The following is a 20,910-nucleotide window of genomic DNA, read 5'->3' as shown; positions in this document are numbered from 1 at the left end:
TCATACCGGAGATCTGGTCAAAACCTCTCCTTTGAGTTTCCATTCTCCTGGAACATCATCCTCAGATATTTCTGTTTCAAATGCAGCATCTTCCTTCTCTACCACCTCTATACTGGCCAAAGGCCTCAGGATCTCAGCTTCACGCTCTGGAAACAGGTATTTACTGCTTGTAAATATGTAACACCGTCAATACTAACCTGTAGAAACTCTTTCAGGGGATAGCAGTCGAAAGAAATACAACCTCCTAGCGTTAGCTTGGCGGTATAGATGCGTCCTTCCACCTCCATGGCATATTCTGCTACGTCGTCCGGCTGGCAGTTCTTAATGGTCAGCGTCAGCTCCTTTCCGTCCTTCGTGATCTCAACCTTGTCTGATGGAGTGAGCTCGTTCTCTCCTTTGACCCACTTCCAGTTGGGAGTGTCTCTGAAGAGCTCACACTTAAATGTGGCATTGGCCTTTGGTTTCACATGCTGGTCTCTAAGTGGTTTTACTATCCAGTCTTTAATAATCTCTGTTGGAGTTAAATATCTCTTAGTCAGAGATTGGCATACTATTCACAATGTGATTAATTTGGTGAGAGTTGGCAGATAAACCAAAAATAAACCTAGTCTGAAGTTAATTTATCTAATCTTTCAAGGTTAGATTCTAGAAGACTCCTGCTTTGTCCTTGCCCTGGCCCAACCTTCACATTTTTCATTCATACTAATAAGGTATGCACCCTTTTTCCTTTGGGGATCAAGGAATAATGGTCATGCAACCATCCAAAAGACCCCTTACAGCCCAGCTGAAGGGAAAGACGATGGCTACTCCTTGTTCCCCCTATAAAAGGATCCATACCTCTGAAAAATGGAGGGTAAAGGTCACGGAGGAATAGGAATTAGTCCTAACATTGGCTGACATGGTCACCTAACTTCCAGTTCTGTTTTAATATACATGTATTTGACACCTCCCTTTGTCTTACCGAGCACTTTGACGTTTGTGGTGGTCACGACGTCCTCCTGTCCTGACACTTCACAGGTGTAGGTACCAGCGTCTTCTAGCGTGGAGCCTTGGATGGTCACGGCATGCTGCAATCCAATAATGTTGATTTGAATCTTGCCCTCCTTTTTCTTGAGGACTTCACCATTCTTCTTCCAGACCACGTCCCTCTCTTTGCTCAGCTCGCAGGATATGTAGATGGGCTGGCCCAGGATGGCCGAGTTCTCTGGTTCCAACTCCTTGATCCATTTTACAGGAAGCTCTGCGAGAATACAGAAAGACGGTCAAGTCAAGATCATGAATGTTCTCAGAGGGCTGGTTGGGAATGAATGTATGAAGGACACAACTGTTATACTGGAGTAGGGTTGGAAGATATGACTGAAAAACATATCAGAGTTTCATATTGACCGATATCATTACTTTCCAATTTGTTTTTGTTTAAAACCTCTAAATATTGTAAAACTCACAAGAAAGTGGTGGGGCCTTCCCTGTTTTATCCACAGTTTTCATTCCCTGCTGTTGTTAATTATTTTTAAGCAGTTATGAAGGACAGTGGCGAAACATTAAACTGCTGCAGTGCAGGTTACTTAACAGGTTGCTGCTAGGTAACCACAAGTTAATCAACAGGTTGTTGCTTGGTAACCAAAGAATGAGTGACTGATTTATTTCATGTCACCAACCTTGCTTAGCTAGTCTTGATCGTTTGAGTAGCTAAAGCCTTTCCTTTGTCTAAATCCCCCAGAATGATATGTGGTTGTAAATTGGAGTTTAGTGAAGTTATTGAACATGCTATCGGATATATTATCAATTGATACTGTATCCAATAGATAATACATATTGTTTTTGATTTATTGTCCAGCCCTATCCTGAAGGTTCTAGTTGCGTTTCCCTCTGAAGTCTAGAGGGCCAAATAAAAAGACTCGTAAAGTATCTGAAACAGCGTTGGTATGATTAACCAAATGCAGCTGGATTACCTTCAACTATGAGCTTAGCAGTGCAAGAAATCTCCTTTCCAGCATTCTTGGCCACGCAGGTGTATTCTCCAGTGTCGGACAGCTGCACATCAATGATGTGCAGCTTCCGATCTTTGCCGTCAGAAGTGAACTTGTGCTTGGGACTTTCACGCAGGTTGCCGCCATCTTTCATCCAGGAGGTGATGGCCGTAGAGGGTGAAACCTCACACTCAAACACGGCCGATGAACCGATGGACTCGGCCTCCTTGAGGACAATATTTTCAAGCTTCTTGATGAACTTCAGGGGAACAGCTTTGAGTTTGAAGCCTGCAAAAGGTTCCTCTGGTGGTGTGGGGCCGCCTCTGCCACCAGGCTTCATGCCCCGACCTCTGCCCTCTCCGGGCGATGGTGTCTGCTTGGCTGAAAGAGGATTTTTACATACAGACATGAGTCTAAACAATGATATTTTTGAGAACTGGTGTGGACATTAAAAAAGCACACTTACGTTTTAGCCCTCTGCCTCTGCCTCTTCCTGCTTCCTCTGCCGGTTGCCCCTCTGTTTAGAAACAATTACCATTAATCTACTGCTTAACAATGAAACTGTTTGTTTTTTTTATGAACAAGCAAATGGATGGCCATATGCAATGTTGTTTTCGTCAGGAATTAAAGACATGAAGTAATTAAATGAAGGCAGACAAACAGAATAATGAACTATGATTATTATTACATTTTCACAATGACACAGTTTTCACACCATTAGGTGATGACATGAATGTAAAGATGGCGTTATGGTGGGATGAACACATGTTGGGCAGATGAGAATGAAATGGCAGACAAACGCAGATGACTTAACAAAACCGTCTGGAAGAGATGGATGTGATGGACACAAACACAAAAAACACAACTAAATGATCCGCAGGAGGGATTTAGATGGAAAGCATGGTGGGAATGGATGGAGATTATTGAAGGCATGAATGGAGGATTTTTCAAATTTTTCTTGGTCGCCACCCAACACGTTGGGGTTGCCACCTTCTCACCTCTCTGGGTTACCCCAGGAACCTCCAAGGCACCTTCTTCTCCTTCACCTTCCCAGTCCTCTGAGCCATAGCTGTCCCGTGGAACCAGCTCCCAGCCCCAGGCTTCCTCTTCCTCCAGCTCAGCCTCTTCCTCTGCCTCCTCTTCAAACACCTCCTCCTCTGGCTGAGTGGCGACCTTCTTTATTTGCACAGCCCCGGGAGAGATCTCCTTCACTGCGGGAACTTTCTTTTTGCCAGGCTCTGCTGGTTTGACAGCCTTTGCCTCTTCTGGTGATGGTTTCTTTGGGACCTTTTTAAGAGTTGCAGCTTCAACGGAGTCTTTGGGTGAAACGCTTTTTGGCTCTTTTTTAAGTTTGTCAATGCTCGGCCTCCTCTCAGCCGGAGCTGCTTCTACCTCCTTGAGTTTTTCAACTTTAGGAGAAGGAGTCTTTTTCAGCTCTGCCTTTTTGAGCTGCTCCGCTGGCTTCAGTGCTACGTCTTCCTTCTCCTCTTTAGACTTGGGTATAACTCCTTTCTTTGGCTCCAAAGCCTTAGGTTTGACCTCCTCTGGAGTCTTCTCAGGCTTCTTGTCAGGTGTCTTCTCTGTTAGAGCTGTGTCTACCTCCTCCTTTGGCTTCTCTGGCTTTTTCTCAGGAGCTTCAGGGACCTCAGGTTTCTTGGGCTTGGCCTCTGGCTCTTTTGCTTTTGGTTCTTCATCAGGACTGGTGCGACGGCGCTGCAGGTCATCAGATGGTTTCCTGTCTTTCTCCTCTGGTGGTTTCTTCTCAGGCTCCTCAGCTTCTTTGGAAGGTTTGGAGAAGGGCTTCAGTTTGACGCTTTCCACTTCCTGTTCTGCTGTTGGGATTTTCTTCCCTTTAGTTGGTGCTTTGATTTCCTCTGGCTCTTTCTCTGGAGCTTTCTTTTTATCTGCTGGCTTTGGTACCTTAGTTGGAGGCTCCTTTACCTCAGGGAGTGCCTCCGCAGGTTTCTTTGCTGGCTCTTTGGGTTCCATCTCTCGCGGGATCCTTTCTCCCTTCTGGAAAGGCACAATATCTCTCTCTGGCTTCTCCTTCTTATCTTTCTCTGGCTCTTCTAAAGGTTCAACAGGCTTCTCAAAAGGTTTGAGCTTGACTACTTCTGGTTCAGCTTCAGATAAGGGCAACTTTTTCACTTTTTTCGGTGCTGCACTGGGAGGAGCAGGTTCCTCTTCTTTTGGTGCTTTTGGGGTTTTCTTAAGAGAGAACTTGTCTTCTGGTTTCTCATCTTTAGGGGCGGGCTTCTGGCGGGTCCAAGCGTCTTTTGGAGTTTCTTTTTCTTCTTCCACTTTAGGCTTGATAACGTCTGGCTTTTTCACCACATCAGGTTTCTCTTTGGGTTTTCTTTCTTCAACAGTCCGTCTGGTGACAACAGACATCTCAAAAGACTCTTCTTCCTGCACCATTTCTTCGGCATGGAAAACGGTGGTTTTGGTGACTTTCTGAGGTTTTTGTTCCTCTTCAGATTCTGTCAGTGGAACTGATGGGACCTTCTTCAGTGTGACGACCTCTTGCTCCTCTTCCACTTCCCTCATGACTCTGGTTGCTTTCTTCAAGGTGGGAATCTCAAACGTCCCGTCCTCTGTGACTTGTATTTTACCCTTTTTGTGCTGAACAGTTTCTGAGGCAGTAAAGGTCTGACATTACTGAATGACACAGGACTGACATCACAGTTCTTTCAACACAGAACACACATATAACGTTGTAGAAAGTGTTCAACAAATATGCTAAACACAGAGATATAAGAAGAGAAATAATATTTCACATTTTGTCACATTACAACCACAAATCCCAACGTATTTCAACAAAGATCCAACATCATATTAAACACTGGTGGATTCACTGGCCCATGTTCAGAATTTTATTTTAGAGTATCAAAGTAAAGGGGACTGAAAACAACTGCACACTACTTGTTTTTGTAAAATCATTAAAAAGCCAATGAATACACTAAAGTTGGTGGTTGTGAAGTGATAAATTGTGAAAAAAAGTCAGGTAACATCAATACTTTTTGCAAGGCACTGCAGGGTAATTTAAACTAATTAATACAATGAGAAAATTTAAAATAAAACTGCACAGACCTCATTTTCTTTTATATTTGTGAAAACATTCTTGGCCGTATTTATTATAGTGCATATTTAGTGTTTGCTAACACTTGTAAATCAAACTTTGCACATCCGTCTAACTCATAACGCCGTCATCAAAACAGATTTCCACTTCAAATTGGACTATCCAGCTAATAATGTCTCCCATATTTAAACTTTATATTATACATTTAGAGCAGAAACGTCCCATGATTACATAAACCATGATTTAATTTTTACCTTCTGTTAGCTGAAAATGATTATAGTGTAAAAGAAAGCTGTAAGGTAGCTTTACATTAAAACTATCACGCTCTGATGTAGATCTGAATTTGAACTTGTTTCCTCTCTTATTCAGAAGCAAAAAAAATGCAATCTGATGCATTTTTTGGTGCTGGTGCTAGCATATCATACATGCTATTTGCCTTGTGAGTAATAAGCTGCAAGATAATGCAGAAAATGCAGCTGATAGTGCAATTAATCAGGGTCCATTTTCTTAAAAGTCAAATATCTGATTAGTTGAGATGCTTATTTCTCAAGTTAATGCCAAGTAATTTCTGTATTGAGCATAACAAAGCAGCAATTAGTGATGGTTTGCTTTGGCGCCCAACATTGTGTTCAGGTGTAGATTTGCTGCCATCTGCTGGTTGTTTCGAGGTACAGTGAGAAGAGGTCTTACCTTTCTGGACTCCTCCTGGTGTCTGGACCGGTCCTTTGGTTTCATCTAATACAGAAGGATAATGAAGAAACTCATTAGGTTTTGGTTATTAATAACAATATGACTCGTTTTCCTTGAAGACTGTAGGAAACATTTAATTATCGCACAGTAGAGGTGAAGAATTAAGGTGAGATATAACAAGATGTTTAAAAAATTGCATGCTTTTGTTGCACTAACAAGGAAAAGGTCAACATGACCCATATTAGTAAAGACACGAATGTCTGGTGATGAAATAAGAGGTTTTAAAAGATGGCTTTAATTGAAAAGATAAAGAGGACGGTTCTCTGGAGGTCCTCTACCTTTCAGAGCTGGCTTTTCTTCTTCTGGAACCACCTTAGTCAGTTCTTCAGCCTTCACAACAGGCTTGACCACTTTCAAGAGATTAATTAGATTAATCAGATGTTTGGCAAACTAGCACCCAAACATTCCTTGAACCGTTTTCTGTCTGAATACCTGGTATTGTTTCCTCTGCTGGAGGGATTTTCTTTTGAGTAACTTCAGGTCTTTTGGGGGCTTCTCCAACTTTTGGTTTGATTTCTTCAGGTACAAAGAAAAGATGAAAATGTACACAAACGTCTTAAGAACATGTTAATCTGAACTCAGAGACGTTTAAACCCAAGAGATCATTTTCGGACCTCGGCGTTCAGGATAAAGTTTCAAAGATTTGCTTTTTTCCAAGAGCGCATTCTGTCACGAATGCCTTTAAAACCAAAGAAAGTTGAATACCTTCTGGAGGAGGAGCTGGCTTCACTTCTTTGGGTTCTGGAGACAACTCCTTCTCCTTCACAACAGCTTAAAAGATGAATAAGACAACAATCAGACAAACATTCAGACAGAGGTAAGAACAGAAGCACGGCAAAGAAAAACCAGCCTTTAGGCAGCTGGAAAACCAAACAGCCTCACCGCACTGGTTCAGACACACACTGGATAGAAGAGTTAGAGAAACGGCAAGGGGGAAAATCCAACGCAATCCAGCTGCGTTTCCATTACAGATGTGTGCAAAACTTTGTTGATATTGTGATGATGATGAAAAAACAAAATTTTTCAATTGTGGTGCATCCATTAAATAAGATACAAATAAAATCACACATGAATAAGTTTGTTCACACAATATTTCATTAAAAACTTGCCGTTCCATCATCCGCCTACCTGTCGTTTTCTTCATCTTTTCCCTAAGTTGTAACATCTGATTGTTCATCACGACTGGTGTGACTCGAAAAAATGCTTCCATTACAGTTTTATAAAATACACTAGTCTCTTTAAAGGATAAAAACCACCTTATCTTAGCGCAAAAAGTTTATAGAAAAACATTAGTTTTTTCAAAAGTGGCATGTTTCCATTAAGCTAATTTATTTTTGCAATTCCAATTTGTGAAATTAAATGGTCAGTAGCAAATTTCCATTGATCTTATAATTGCACAAAGTCGAAATATGATAATAAATGTTAACGGAAACACACAATTTACAGAAAAAAAAATTTTTTTAGTCAAAAGTTTTTGTGCTAGAATGAGTTGGTTTTTTGGCTTTATTGGAATTAGTTTATTTCACAAAACTACAATGGAAATGTTTTTTTTTGCATAGCACAAGACATGTGATTACCAGATGGACGATAATACTGGCAGAAAAGATAACATAATGATGATGTCACTGTTATTTATTTAAAGACTTGAACAAACTTAATTATGTGATTTTAACTGCGTTCCTCATTTAATGGAATTACCACAATTGTGAAACTGCGTTTTTTTTCCAACATAAAAGCAGAATATCAAGATAGTTTTGGACACATTTGTAATGGAAACATACCAGGCAAGTGAAGACAGATTGTGCTTGAACAGAATGGGTGACATGACATGGAGGTCCTTCTGGACGGTGATATGGATGTGGAGAATCCCCACAGGAAGTGATGTCAGGTGCTCAGATCAGAAACTTGTGCTCAGTGATAGTTTTCCTCCTCTGTACCTCTGGATGTTTCTTGAAGAAAGAGATTTTCTGTCTCTTCTGGCTCCGCAGTCAGACCCTTCGTTTCTGTGACGGACTGCATTCCTTGGCTTTCTGCCTCGGTTCTGGTTTCGTGTGTTTTTGGAAGCATGAAGTGGATATGTGGTGTGGTTCTGGCGTGTTCTGATGGGTAGCCAGTGGTGCTGACTTTGGGTCTATCTGTTACTGAGGGCTCAAAGCCAGGCGGACCTTGGGTTAGTTCTGTCTCTGCCTGTTTGTCTTTACGTCGAACACCAGCAGACATGTTGGGTTCAATTGGTTGCTCTGACGACTTTGAATCTCTAAGATATTCTCTTCTTCCTTCAGTTGTGTCCGATTCCTTAGACGTCACATTGGGTGTAGACGTCAGAGAGACTATTTTTCCTAAACTAATAGTTGCTGCCTTTTCTTTCGCTGGAACCGTCTTTGCCTGAACTGTAGCATCAGATTTATCTCCTCTATATGCAGTAATTTGTGAAGGAAGGTCTGTAGGACTGATTAGTTCATCTTGACTTTGCAAAGTTTCTGCTTCAACAAATGATTTTCTTCCTGTTTTGAGCTTTAGTTCCCTAACATTCACTTCAATCTCTTCAGGCTGATCTAATGCACGTATTTGATCTTTTGTGGATCTTTCTATTAGAACAGAAACATCACCTGACGTATAAACAGCTTCTTCTGGTCTAACGTCTTTTACTTGAGAATCAGGGGATATACATGTATGTGTGGTATCTAGCATCTCTTGGGTGCGTGCATGCATTGATTTTTCATACACCACATCCATAACCGGTGTCTTTGAAACTTTTTGTTTTGCTTCCTGCTGCTCCATCATTGCAGTCTGGGAAACGTCATGAAAACCACCTCTAATTGTTTCTGTTTTAGATGTAAAGCTTTCGTTTGGTGACTTCTCTCTACGTTTCACCCTCTGTTGTGTTTTATCTTCACTAGCTTTGTCTGTTGTGAGGTTTTTCACCTTGTTCTCTACCTCATCTGGACTGACTGAGTCAAACATTTTCTTTGTTACCGTTTCAACATTTGTCTCCAGGTTATCAGGAGCTGTAGATCTTTGTAAACAGTCTGACTTAAAGTCACCAACATCAGTGATGAGATGTTTTTCAGACGGTATCTCCACCAAAGTTGCAGCTGCGACTGCTTTCTGCTGTTTTGTTTCTGGAAAAATCTGGCTAATTTCTCCATGTTCTTGTTTTACTCTTACCGTCCTGGAAAGTTCTCCATCTTTTGTTTCGGTTTGGTTCATGCATTTGGGAGGAAATGAAGCTGGTTTGTCAGGGACTTTAACTTTTTCAAGAGGAACTTCCTCGGCTTTTGGTTCTGATCTAACTTGAGACTTTAATTGATCTTGCTCTACTCTTGTAGGCAGCTTGTCTGCTCCATCTTCTACCTTTATTTGTTTAGACTTCTTCAGAGTCGAGGCTTCACTGTCATCTACGGCTACACCAGATGTTTCGAACGCCACGTCCATCACAGGAGCCACAGAAAGTTTCATTAATGTTTTTGGTGTTTCAGCTTCTTCAGCTGGAGTAAAATGTCCATATCCATGTTTGAAAACAGTTGCCTTGGTCTCTTTGTCTTGAAATTTTATATCTTTTGCTTTCAGAGAATTGGATTTCTTTCTTGCACCATCTTGTATAATTTCTGCTTGGTCCAACTTCTCCTCTTCAGTTACTTCTTGTGAAATCTGGTTGGATTCTTCTGTTTTCTGTCCTTTTCTTGCAGCTTCAGTTTCTGTGTTTGAAGTTTTCATCTCCTCAGCTGGACGACTTGTGGTGATTTTGTCCACTTCAATAATTCCTTCTGCATTTTCTGTGTCTCTTAGATGTTTCTCTATTGAAATATTTCCCAGAACTTCAGTCTCCTCTAGTTTATTAAAGATCTTTAAGTCTCTGACCCTATCATCAGTATCTTCTGGTTTCTGTTGTATTTCAGCTTCTTCCTTTCCAACCACTGTTGTCTTTCTCTGTACTTTCTCAGGTTCTTTTTGTGTCGGTTTAAAACCCTCTAACTCATCAACTATCGCCTCTGTGGCGTGAACTTCTTTAACTGCGAATGTTTTGTGTTTTTCTAACTGAGATGGACCTGGTTTAGGTTTCTTTGAAGGTCTCTGTTTGGATACATCCTCATCAGTCCGAGATGCCTGATCTTCTGTGTCTTGAGCCTTAAGCAATGACTGAAACTCATCAGCCTTTCGTAGCTTCTGGGTTTTCAGGGCTTCCTCTGTTGATGTGCTCCCTTCAGCTACCTTTTGGTCTACTTGAACCTCTTTCCTAACTGAAGTTTCTTCTACATTAGCTGGAACATCAGCCTTATCTAAGATTTTTACTTTAAATGGTTGTTTTGTAGATTTTCCTCTTCTGTCAGTTTTAGTTTTGTCTCCATCTCCGACTAACTTTGGTTGAATGTCTTGATCTGTTGCCTCTACAGTTTGGTCCATTTCCTCAGCTTCACCTGTTGCAAATCCACCTTCTTGTATTTCTGACAGATTTTCAGCAGATCTTTCTTGCTTCATGGTTCTAGGTAAAGGTTTGTCAGCTCTGTCATTGACAGAGGTAAGGCTGGTTTTATCCAAATGGCAGATGGTTTTTGACAGGATTTGCTTGTCTTCAGTTATTATCTCAGATGTTGACCCTTCTGGAGAAATTTTCAAAGTTTTCTCTTTAAATGCACTGGTTTTTATCTGGTCTTGACCAATGATCGACCCCTGAGGCTTGATAATTCTCTCTTTGGTTAACATATCTTCATCTGCTGGTTGATATACTTGTTCTTTATCTTTGTCAAGTAGATCATCTTTAATTATTTTTGTGCTTTTATTCATTACAAGTGAAGCTTCTTCATCTGAAATATCAATTGTTTGGGGAAACTTTTGTTTTTTATTCTCTGAGGAAATAAAAACCTTTGGAGAACCTAAATCTTTGGTTTCACCAGATGCTGACTCAGTTTTTTTGATGTTTGGTGGTTTAAGTGTTTCTTCATCACCAACCATCGTTTTGTCTTCACTGACTATTTGTTTTATGGTTTTGTCCACAGCTACTGCTGGTTTTAATGGGATATGTTTGTTCAAAGAATCTGTAGGTTTTACAAACTTGAATAAAACTGATTCCTCTGGAGAAACATCTGTCTCTTTCACTTCCTCAATGATTGAAAACTCTGATTGTCTCATTTCTGGAAGTTTCTCTGTTTCTTTACCAATTTCTTCTGCGTTTATGTGTGAAACTTTTCTTTCTGCTTGTTCCCGTGTTGCTTGTTTCTCTTTAAAGGGAGAAACCTTCAACATTTTATCTGTAACTGTACTGATGTTTATCTGGTCTTGTCCTATGATCAACCCCTGAGCTTTGCTCATTCTCTCTGTAGTTAACATTTCTTCAGATGCTGGTTTTTCTTTTTGCTCATCATCTTTTGTTGTTTTCTTAGTTTTAACTGGTTTTGAAGGAATTTCTTTCTGTAAAACATCTGCAGTTTTCTCAAACTTTATAAAATGCTCTTCCTTTGGAGGAAAATCTGTTTCACTGATTTGTTGGTCATCAGTTAAAAACTCTGTAGGTTGTTCTGAGACCACTTTGTTTTGTTCACCTAACTCAGCCATTTTGTCTTTGATTGGCAGCCCTTTCTTCATTAAAACTGTTTTTATTGGTAGTTGATTATCCACAGCACCTTTAGTTTTTATTGGTTTTTGTCTTTTCTCTTTAAATGATCTTGAATCCTTCGGATCACCGTCTATTTGACCAGATTGCTCATGAACTGCCAGTAATTCATCTTCTTCTAAAATTTCCTCTTTTACTTTTTCTTCTTCCTGCACACTTTTAGTCTCTTTAAGAGGATAAACTTTAAGAGTTTTATCTTTAACTGTACTAATGGTCACCTGATCTAGTTCAGTAACAGTTTGAGTTTCTGTACATTCCTCAGATGGTTGCGGTGATTTCTTGTCGATAAATCTCCGAACTGTTTCAGGTTTTCCATCTTTTCTAAGCGTCTCTGCTTCAGTCTCATCCTCCACTGCGATGCTTTCTGATCGGATCTTTCTGCCTGGAGCTTCTTTAGTTTTAGCAAACCTCTGTCTTCTCATCTTGGTGGATATTGATGTTTTCTGAGGAACTTCCTCAGGAACTGGGAACTCCCTGTCTGGGACTATGTGACGCTTTTCACAAACTTTGACTTCACTAAAAGTTTCTTTGTCTTGAAGTGAAGTGTCATCTCCACCTAATGTCAGCAGTTTTGGTTTCTCTGCAGCTTCTTTCTTTAAACTCCTGGTATGAATGTCAGCGAGTTTTGTTAAAACTTTTGTTTCAACAACCTCATGTGAATCAGCTTCATGAATGTTTGAGTCTAGATCTTTCTGAGGAGCTTGTTCTGATGTATCCTGTTCTACCATTACAGATATTTTTGGTTTGTATTTAAATTTATTGTTTGTAATTAATCCGTTTGCTGCAGAAACATTAAGAATTTCATGTTTTCCAGTTTCAGCAGCTTCTTTCGGCTCTTCTATGTCTTTGGGAACCAATCTCTTTCGTCTATGTTCATTAGATTTATCCTGAACTTTAATCACATTAATCTTTTCGTCAGTTGAAGGAAAAAAGCCCATTTCCTCTAAACCCTCAGTAACAGAAATTTCTTCAGTTGTTTTGCTGGTTTCTTGTGTCTCAGATTCAATATTCTTGCGTTCTTTACTTGGACCTTCGTGTTCTGCACATGATGCTCTTTTCCCGTCCGCTACAAGAGCTGTGAGTGATGCTGAAGGTTGGAAAAATTGAACAGTTGTGAAGAGAAAGCACCATGAGGCGGTGCCAAGAGATTAGAAACAAACAGACACAAACAGTTGGTGTTAAATGATCGACAATAAAGAGGTTAAATGGTTGCGATTTTCTACCTTTCTCCACTTTCTTTTCTTTTGTCTCAGCAGGTTTGGAAGGAAGCTTCTTGAGTTTGTCTTCAGTTTCTTTAAAGAATAATCAAATTAAGTTTTAGGTTTGGACATTTAAGAGAAACAAAAGAGAAACAAAAGACGACAAAAACATCAACAGGCGGCGGCTTGAAGGCGACAAAACAAACTCAGAAATGGGATAAAAAGATGAAAAATGATGTTAAACAGAAGAATGGACGTGAAATGGTGACCCCTGGTGGTTGCTGAGGATATTGCATAAAGAATAAACAACCTCCAACCCACCAGAGTCTGATGAAACAGTTAAATATGACGTAATGATGGTACCTCCAGAGGCTGTTTCTGAGGGAATCTGTATCTCTTCTTCTGGTTTTAAAGAGACTGAAGGTTTCATCCGATCCTGGATTAAGAGTTTGGGTTTCTGAGGAGGAACGTCTTCAGACTTCAGCTGCTCTTCTTTTGGCACAAACTTGGTAATAAACTCCAGCTCTGTGATCGACTCTGAGGTCTCTAGTTCTGCTTTTACAGAGCAGTGGTCCGGTTTTACATCAAACACTGGTGCAGACCTCACCTTTTCCTCTTCGGTTATCTCAAAAGATGCAACCAATTCAGTTAGCTCTGATTTACTTTCTGTCTCTTTCTCTTCTCTGTGAGTTTCTTCTCCTGATCTGCTGAGTTTTCCTGAGATTTTCTCAGATTTCACACTGATAAGCTCTAATTTTTCACTTGTTTTTCTGGCCAACTCTTCTTTAACTGAACATTTTGTTAACTCGTCTGCTGGTGATTCGATCTCTTCAGACTCATCTTCCGTCACTTTTGCTTTAACTTTGTGTTTTATCTCAGAGATTTTAACAGATTTTCTCTCCTCTTCCCGTTTCCTCTGAGTTTCTTCTGGTTTCTCAGTTAGAACTGGTTTTGTAGAAGAAGAGGCGTCATGCAGCGACGCCAAGAGGTGAGAATAAAACACAGAGACAAACATCTACGTTAGAGGGATTAATACAAAGACTGATGATAATCCAACCTGCTGGATTTTATCATCAGGATTTAACAACGAGGATGCGGTTACAATAATCCATCTCGTTTTCAGACGGTCGGTACCTTTTTCAACAGGAACAAAGACTTTCTTCTCCTGACGAATCTTCTCCGTCTTCTCAACTACAGGTTCTTTTATTCAAGTTGTTTTTAGCCCAAGATGGTGAGATCGAAAAAGATTGTTATAAAGAAATAAAGTTAAGACAGTTAGAAACAAACACAGAAAGATCCAGAAAACACAAAGATATGAGAGTTTAAAGAGACGTGGAAGATGTTCTGAAACCAGCAGCAAAATCTGGAACTTTTCTGATTATTATACGAAATGCAGGATGATTTCTTTTGTAAAGATGTAGAGGAGACAACAACTCTGAGTATAAGGTGTAAATACTCAGGTTTAAAGGCAAAAAGATGTCCAATGATGCCTAAATGTGGATAAAAAGTTAAGAGAAATTCAGCTATATTTGATGTTCTGAGGTCAGTTTTGCTGTCACGTTTAAAAATTAACACATTTTTCCTCAAGGTTCCCTGTTTTAAATAATTAAGAGTGTATGATATTTTATAGTTATTTGATTCAACTTTTCATTGTTGTGAAGGCTTGACTTGCTAATATTTAACATCTGAAGTTCACTTTTTCCATCATATCACTTCCTTCTTTCTTTTTTCTTTTTTTTTGGCCCTTCTCCACTTTTTGAACCCTTTTCTCACTAATCGCACAGTTATCACTTTCTTTTCCCAACCTTACTCTGTGTCCAGGATGCTATGTCATTTGAAAATTAGGACCGTCAACGTTAACACAAGTGATTCCTCAGAACTTAATGCATTAAATTCCTTAATATTACATAACAGAGTAACTGGACTAAATGGTTTTTCCAATCTTCCCTCCAAGTTTCTCTCCAGCGCCCCCCGGTGGCCATCACTTTGAAAAACTGTTCTAGATATTCATCATACGTGCAGCTCAAAGTTAGAGAAAAAAGGTTTAAATACACAAAAAATTACAAGAATAAAGTTATAATTACGAGAATAAAGTCGAAATAATACGAAAATAGAGTAACAATACTACAACTTTATTCTCGTAATATTACGCCTTTATTCTTGTGTTAGTTTCACTTTATTCTCATAATATTATGACATACTTTTTGTGAGTTACTCTTGTAATTTTATTTAATTTTTTTTTAGTGTGGGCCTAATACTCTGTAGAAAACATCAATTAGTTTTATGTCCATTTTACACAAAATGAGTTGACATTTTGAGACATTAAAAAATGCAAAACGTAGATTTTTTCATAATTCAAAGCAAAACTGAACTCAGAAAGAACTTTCAAATACACCTGAATTTATCTAGAAATTTTAACATTTCGGTTTTACTTCTGTGGCGACGTTCTGTAACATTTAACCCGTTCTGTGTTGAAGGTGAAGAATGCCAAACTCAAAGAGATGTTTGATGAAGAAGACAAAGGGAGGAAGAGAGTCGATGTTTTTGTCATCTGTACCTTTCTGAAGAGATTCTTCTCGTTTTGCTCCGAACTTCTCAGGTGTTTTAACAGAAACTGTTTCACCTTCAAAGGTTTTCTCTGCTTGTTTCTGTGGTTTCACTTTGTCAACTTTCTCAGGATGTTTTTTCTGACTGATCACCTCTTCAGCCTTTTTCTGAGGAGGTTTAAGCTCAGGCTTTGTCTCAGGAATTTTCTCTGGAAGTTTTTCAGAAATTTTCTCTGGGAGCTTCTCAGAGACTTTTTCAGGTCGTTTCTCTGAGATTTTTTCTTCAATTTTTTGGGGGATTTTCTCTGGAAGTGTTTCAGAGATTTTTTCTGGAGGTTTCTCTACAATTTTGTCAGGAGGTTTGTCTGGGATTTTTTCTGGACGTTTCTCAGAAATTTTCTCTGGAAGTTTTTCTGGTATTTTTTCCTGTATTTTCTCTGGGATTCTTTCAGCCACCACCTTCTGTGCAACTTCCTGTTTACTTTTCGGCATTTTCTCCGTCACCTCAGCTTTTCTTGCTGCCGTTTCAGATATTTTTTCAGACTTTTTGCCCAACACAGCCTCCTCATCAGGCATTTTCTGGTCAGATTTCTGTTGGGGCTTGAGAGCTTTAAGAGGGTTTGACAGAAAAACATGCAGAAGACATGACCATAAGGAAGAAGAGAATGTGCTAACGCACAATAAAAGGTTATAGCTCACTCATATGGTCTTTTTTGTCAAGCAAAGCAAAAAAGAGAGGTTAATTTTCTAAAATGTATCATATTTTAAGACCAACTAGAGAGTACCTTTGTCCTTCTGAGGTGGCTCTTCTTTGGGAGGAGCCGCTTTAGGTTCTGGTTTCTTCGCTGCTTTCGGAAGATCAGGAACTTTTTCTTCCACGGGAACTTTAAAGAGTACCGTTCACAAATATTACAAGACTTTTCAAGGTCAGAGAATGGAAAAACACTCCACTGAGCGTCACGAATAGAAAGACATGACTGAAACAAACATGGACGGCATGCATCCTCATCATCACGAAAAGAACTTCAGGTTTTAATGTCAGAAGCTACAGAATGAGCTTCGGATACCTTTAACTGGCTTCTTCTGAGGTTCTTCTGCCTCTTTCTGTACTTTCTGTGGGACTGAAGGAGGTGGAGGAGCAGCCACCTCCTTCTTTACTGGTTCTTCTGGCACTTTAAAAAGAACAAATTACCCTCTGTCACTATGGTAACTGAACCTAAAGACAGTCAGTTCTCTCAAAGAAGGAGGTAAAAAGGTTAATAAGACACAATCGGACTGACACAAAGATTATTTTCTGGGATAAATAATCCAGAAGTTTGAGCAAACGAAGGAGGGGTTTGTGTTAGAAGACGTTGTGTACCTTTCTTCTGAGGTTCCTTTGGTTCTGGTGTTGGTTCTGCAGATTCTGGTTTAGAAGGTTCAGGTTTACGGACTTCTGGTTTTGTTTTCTTCAGTTCTGGCTTTGGTTTTGGAGCTTCTGGTTCAGGTTTGATCTTTGCAGCCTCTTCAGGGGCTTAAAGTGACATTCAGATGGTTTCAGACCAAAGACAGTGAAAGAATCGCTTCCACATTCGAAGCTAAACGGTTTGTTTTCATACAACCGTGAAAACTCAACACACAGATGCAAACAGAGCAGAACGCACAAGAGCTGAAACAATTAACTGGATTAATCGATTATTGAAATAATCATCAAGTAATTTAGTAATCGATTAATCGTTAACAGGAGTACATAGACTCTAAAAACTGTACAAAAAATACATATACATTGTGCATTTAAGATAGTTTAAATATGTTCTATCCCAACTTCTCAAATAACAATTTTAAATAAAAATGTAGATGAAACATCTGCAGAATGTAAATTTTTTTTTGATTAATTGATTAATCAACTAATCGATTAATCGTCAGAATAATTGAAAACAAATAATCGTTAGTTGCAGCCCTAGAGCATACCTTTGGATGGAGGAGTCACTGGCTTCACTTCTGGTTCCGCTTTGGAAGCTGGAGCAGGCTTAACCTTTGGTTCTGGTTCTTTTGGAGCTGGTACAGGCTTAACCTTTGGTTCTGGTTCTACTTTTGGAGCTGGAGCAGCTTTAGCCTTTGGTTCTGGTTCTTCTTTAGGAGCTGGAACCGGTTTAACCTTTGGTTCTGGTTCTGCCTTTGGAGCTGGAGCAGGTTTGGCCTTTGGTTCTGGTTCTTTTGTAGCCGGGACGGGTTTAGCCTTTGGTTCTGGTTCTTCTTTAGGAGCTGGAGCTGGTTTAGCCTTTGGTTCTGGTTCTTTTGGAGCCGGGGCGGGTTTAGCCTTTGGTTCTGGCTCTGCCTTTGGAGTTGGAGTGGGTTTGGCTTCTGGTTCCGCTTTGGGCTTTGCTTCAGGAACCAGTTTCTTGGGCTCAGCTGGAACCTGAGGCTTGGCTTCATCTTCATTTATGCAACATAAACATTAGCTGACATTAGAGTCTGAAGAAGAGTTTTAAAGAGGTAGAAGACTAAGAAGAAAGAGGAAGATTAACAGAAAAGCAGACACCAGCGAAGTCCAAACAGAACAGAACAGAACAAACCCGGATCAAACATCATGAAGACGTTAAGAGGTTGAAACTCCAGATGGGAGCCACACAGAAGAAATACAGACCTTTGGTTGGAAGTCCGGGCTTCTCTTTTGGAGCAGCGACTGGTTTCTTCACCTCCTCTGGTTCTTTTAAAGACACATTAAAACACAAAATAAGCTAAAAATCAACAATTAAAGGAGCAAAATCAAAACATAAGAGCATTAACCCACATTGAGAGGAAAATCAAGGTAAAAATAAACAACACTGAAAGTATTCATGGAATACCTTTGGGAGCAGAAACGTCCTTCTTCTCTGGGACTGAAACTGCATGAACCTTTTCCTCTACTGGCTTCCTGGCTTCTGGTTCTGCAACGTTTTAGTTAAATAGTATGAATATTTTCAAGAATACTGAACAGCCACACATGAATCCATCCCTGAACACATTCATACTTTTCTTGGGTTCCTCCACAGCTGCAGTTGGCTTCTCTTCAGTCTTCTTCTCAACTTTGGAATAAAAATAAAACACAAACCATGTTAGGAATAAATGAGGAGTAATCACATGTGAAGTTACTTTAAAACAGGTCAGAAATAACAATACCAAAAAATTTAAATATAAATATGCAATTCTCTTTTGTACATTTCTGTCGCGATACAGGTCTCAGATTTAATTTATGATGGTCTTAAATAATCTTAAATTTGAGTTGGTGAAACCTGCATAAACCCTGACATCTGTCTCAATCAAACTTTGAATGATGTTTCTGCTACAACATGTGGCTCAACTATGAAACTCCAAAGAGGGAGGAGTTTTCTTTTCATCAGAACTGAACACAACACGCTGATTTTTGTGTCGTTGGATAAAGATATTGCAGAAATAATACAAAAAATAACATTCTTAAACTTAATTAGAGGATATAAATCTTGATGGAGCTTTGTGTTACCTTTAGCTGGGATTTCCTCTCTCAGTTCAACTTTCATGGTCTCCACTTTTTCTTCAACAGCAACTCTGGCAGCTGAAATAAGACAAAGCAACACAAAGACTTATAATCAGGCGTGTGTCTGAAAACATAATTTAGAGCTATGACAGAGTATTAGGCCACGCTAAGAAAGGAACAAAAAAATAAATACAATTATGAGAACAAAGCAATAAAATTGTGAGAATCAAATCAATAGCATTAGGAGAATGAACTCATATCAGAATAATCATAATTTCACATGAATAAAGTTGTATGAGAATAAAGTTGCAATAATATGAGACCAGTCGTAGTTTTACTAGAATAAAGTCATAATATTACCACTTTATTCTTGTAATATTATGACTGTATTTTCATATGATTTCAACTTTATTCACAAAATACTTTGACTTTATTCTTGTAATTATATTTTTTATTTTTCTTTCTGTGGCCCTAATACTCTGTAACACATAACATCAAGAAAATCCAAAGAAAAATCTGCTTGGTAGAAAATATTCTTTGATTTTGTGTTAAAAAGAGGTTATTAAAAGAGAAAAAAGAGCAACGTAAACACAACAGTGATACCTTTAGTCTCTGAAACCTGTTGTGTTACAGTCTCTTCTGTCCAGCTCTGATACTCGACTGAAGACGATCAAAATCACAGAAGACAAATATGAGACAAACATTTAGGACATTAAATAACGAAGCTTTCTGACGTCTCAGAGGAGAAGAACAAACCAGTTTACACCAGTAGAAGAAATCTGAAGTTAGAATAAGTGGTTACCATCGTTCCACACACTTAGTGGGTTAAATTTAAAGGTGTGACAACACCAAAAACACCAAAGATAAGGGAGTGTTAGAGGAAGACGTGAGGCACAAAGTGAAAAAAGAAAATCAGGACAAAAGCTAAATGTATCCAAGATGGTGATATTAAAATGGTTATGAAGGAGAAAAGAAGAGGATAGGAAAAAAGAAGCAGATGTGGGTCAAATCCACCTGATAGCTCCAGGGACGTCACTAAATAAGAACAGATTTTACCAACTACATTAAAGCGTTTTTAATCCTAACAGGATGAAAATATAAATGATGGTGCTGCCTTCTGTCCCAGATCTGCTCAGGTGGTTAGAAGGTGATGAAGAGGACGAGGAGGGAGAAACACGGTACCTTTCTGCTGCACCTCCTCTTCATACTGATACGAATATTCAGCTGATTCTTGTAAAGGAAAACAAAACATTTAAGCCCCATCATTAAATAAAAATATGCTTGGTTTAACTGTTAATAAGGTTTGAGTTAATCTGATTAGTCAAATTTGAACAAATTATCCTCATGTTGAGGACGATTTCTGGATAAGTACCTCTCTGTTCGATCTTTTCTTCATACTGATAGAACTCAGAAGATTCTTGAAGAAAAACACATTTTGTGTCTGTTAGTAGCCATGAAGAACCGTTTCAGGTTTCACTTTAGTCCCTGCAGCAGTCGGTGAATCTTACCTTGAATTTCTTCTGCTGAAGGCACTTCAGGCCTCTGAACTGAAGAGTCTGGGAAATCTACACAACACGGAGAACGGTTAAAACCAAACAGCTTTCCGGCTGTAAATCTCAACTGTCATCATCTGTCTTTTTTACCTTCTGAAACATTTTATACCAAATTTAATAATACATTTTGGAATAATTAAATTTGAAAATGGGGATTTAACAAAAACAGAAATTTATGACAATGATCGACATCATTTCTGCCATATCTGTGTTTTTGGTAAGTTGATTTTGGCTGTGTTATTGTTTCATCCGGATATTTCGTGCATACGCACAAATTCATTTACTTGCAGCGCTGCCGCGGTAAAACAATTCTGTTAAAGTGAAACCTGGAGATGTAGGTATTATATTTATTAGGCACAGTGCGATAAAAGCAAGAGAAAAATAATGCAGGAAAACCGTTGAAGAATCTTGTGCGCACTTTGGTCGTGTCCCTTTAAGACGCTAAACTACGAGTGTTGAGGCTGAAGTTACGTCATTTTGTTATGAATTATCAACACTCTTATTTGAGTACAATTTCTGAAAACTTCACAGACTGAAGAACAAGCTTGTTATAACCAAAATTTACCAGATGTATACCTGCAGTTTCATATTAAAATAAACTGATTTAGATTTTTTTTTATTTATGCCTAATTTTGTTATTTATAGGAATTATTTTAATTTTGTTCTATAAAATACCAGAAATTCCACAAAACTTTAATTTGGTCCATCTGTTTATGTAATTTTAAGT

General features: G+C 39.0%; 1 protein-coding gene across 23 annotated transcripts in view; it reads right to left on the bottom strand.

The window, feature by feature from the left end:
- The window catches only part of ttn.2 (titin, tandem duplicate 2), a 214,487-nt gene that overhangs the window by 113,967 nt on the left and 79,610 nt on the right, over nucleotides 1–20,910 (bottom strand). For 12 of the 23 annotated variants that reach the window (XM_081604655.1, XM_081604656.1, XM_081604657.1 and 9 more), the window contains 26 exons: nucleotides 20,139–20,195; nucleotides 20,003–20,047; nucleotides 19,813–19,860; nucleotides 19,234–19,290; nucleotides 18,637–18,708; nucleotides 18,149–18,202; nucleotides 17,984–18,064; nucleotides 17,782–17,844; nucleotides 17,106–17,570; nucleotides 16,516–16,668; nucleotides 16,223–16,327; nucleotides 15,941–16,039; nucleotides 15,167–15,763; nucleotides 13,744–13,809; nucleotides 12,973–13,554; nucleotides 12,634–12,702; nucleotides 6,505–6,570; nucleotides 6,232–6,315; nucleotides 6,078–6,149; nucleotides 5,740–5,784; nucleotides 2,969–4,603; nucleotides 2,437–2,487; nucleotides 1,953–2,351; nucleotides 962–1,240; nucleotides 242–511; nucleotides 7–146 (listed from right to left, as the gene is read on the bottom strand). In XM_081604655.1, coding sequence (XP_081460781.1) covers nucleotides 7–146; nucleotides 242–511; nucleotides 962–1,240; nucleotides 1,953–2,351; nucleotides 2,437–2,487; nucleotides 2,969–4,603; nucleotides 5,740–5,784; nucleotides 6,078–6,149; nucleotides 6,232–6,315; nucleotides 6,505–6,570; nucleotides 12,634–12,702; nucleotides 12,973–13,554; nucleotides 13,744–13,809; nucleotides 15,167–15,763; nucleotides 15,941–16,039; nucleotides 16,223–16,327; nucleotides 16,516–16,668; nucleotides 17,106–17,570; nucleotides 17,782–17,844; nucleotides 17,984–18,064; nucleotides 18,149–18,202; nucleotides 18,637–18,708; nucleotides 19,234–19,290; nucleotides 19,813–19,860; nucleotides 20,003–20,047; nucleotides 20,139–20,195 — 5,654 coding nt within the window. The remainder of the gene's footprint in view (nucleotides 1–6; nucleotides 147–241; nucleotides 512–961; nucleotides 1,241–1,952; nucleotides 2,352–2,436; nucleotides 2,488–2,968; nucleotides 4,604–5,739; nucleotides 5,785–6,077; nucleotides 6,150–6,231; nucleotides 6,316–6,504; nucleotides 6,571–12,633; nucleotides 12,703–12,972; nucleotides 13,555–13,743; nucleotides 13,810–15,166; nucleotides 15,764–15,940; nucleotides 16,040–16,222; nucleotides 16,328–16,515; nucleotides 16,669–17,105; nucleotides 17,571–17,781; nucleotides 17,845–17,983; nucleotides 18,065–18,148; nucleotides 18,203–18,636; nucleotides 18,709–19,233; nucleotides 19,291–19,812; nucleotides 19,861–20,002; nucleotides 20,048–20,138; nucleotides 20,196–20,910) is intronic. The other 11 variants (XM_081604658.1, XM_081604661.1, XM_081604665.1 and 8 more) reach the window with 10 other exon arrangements.

This window comes from Poecilia reticulata, chromosome 2 (assembly GCF_904066995.2).
Source record: "Poecilia reticulata chromosome 2, P_reticulata-male-v2, whole genome shotgun sequence".
In the NCBI taxonomy this organism is placed as follows: Eukaryota; Metazoa; Chordata; class Actinopteri; order Cyprinodontiformes; family Poeciliidae; genus Poecilia; species Poecilia reticulata.
Note: the sequence above shows the minus strand (reverse complement) of the source record. Positions and strands in the feature narration are given on the sequence as shown.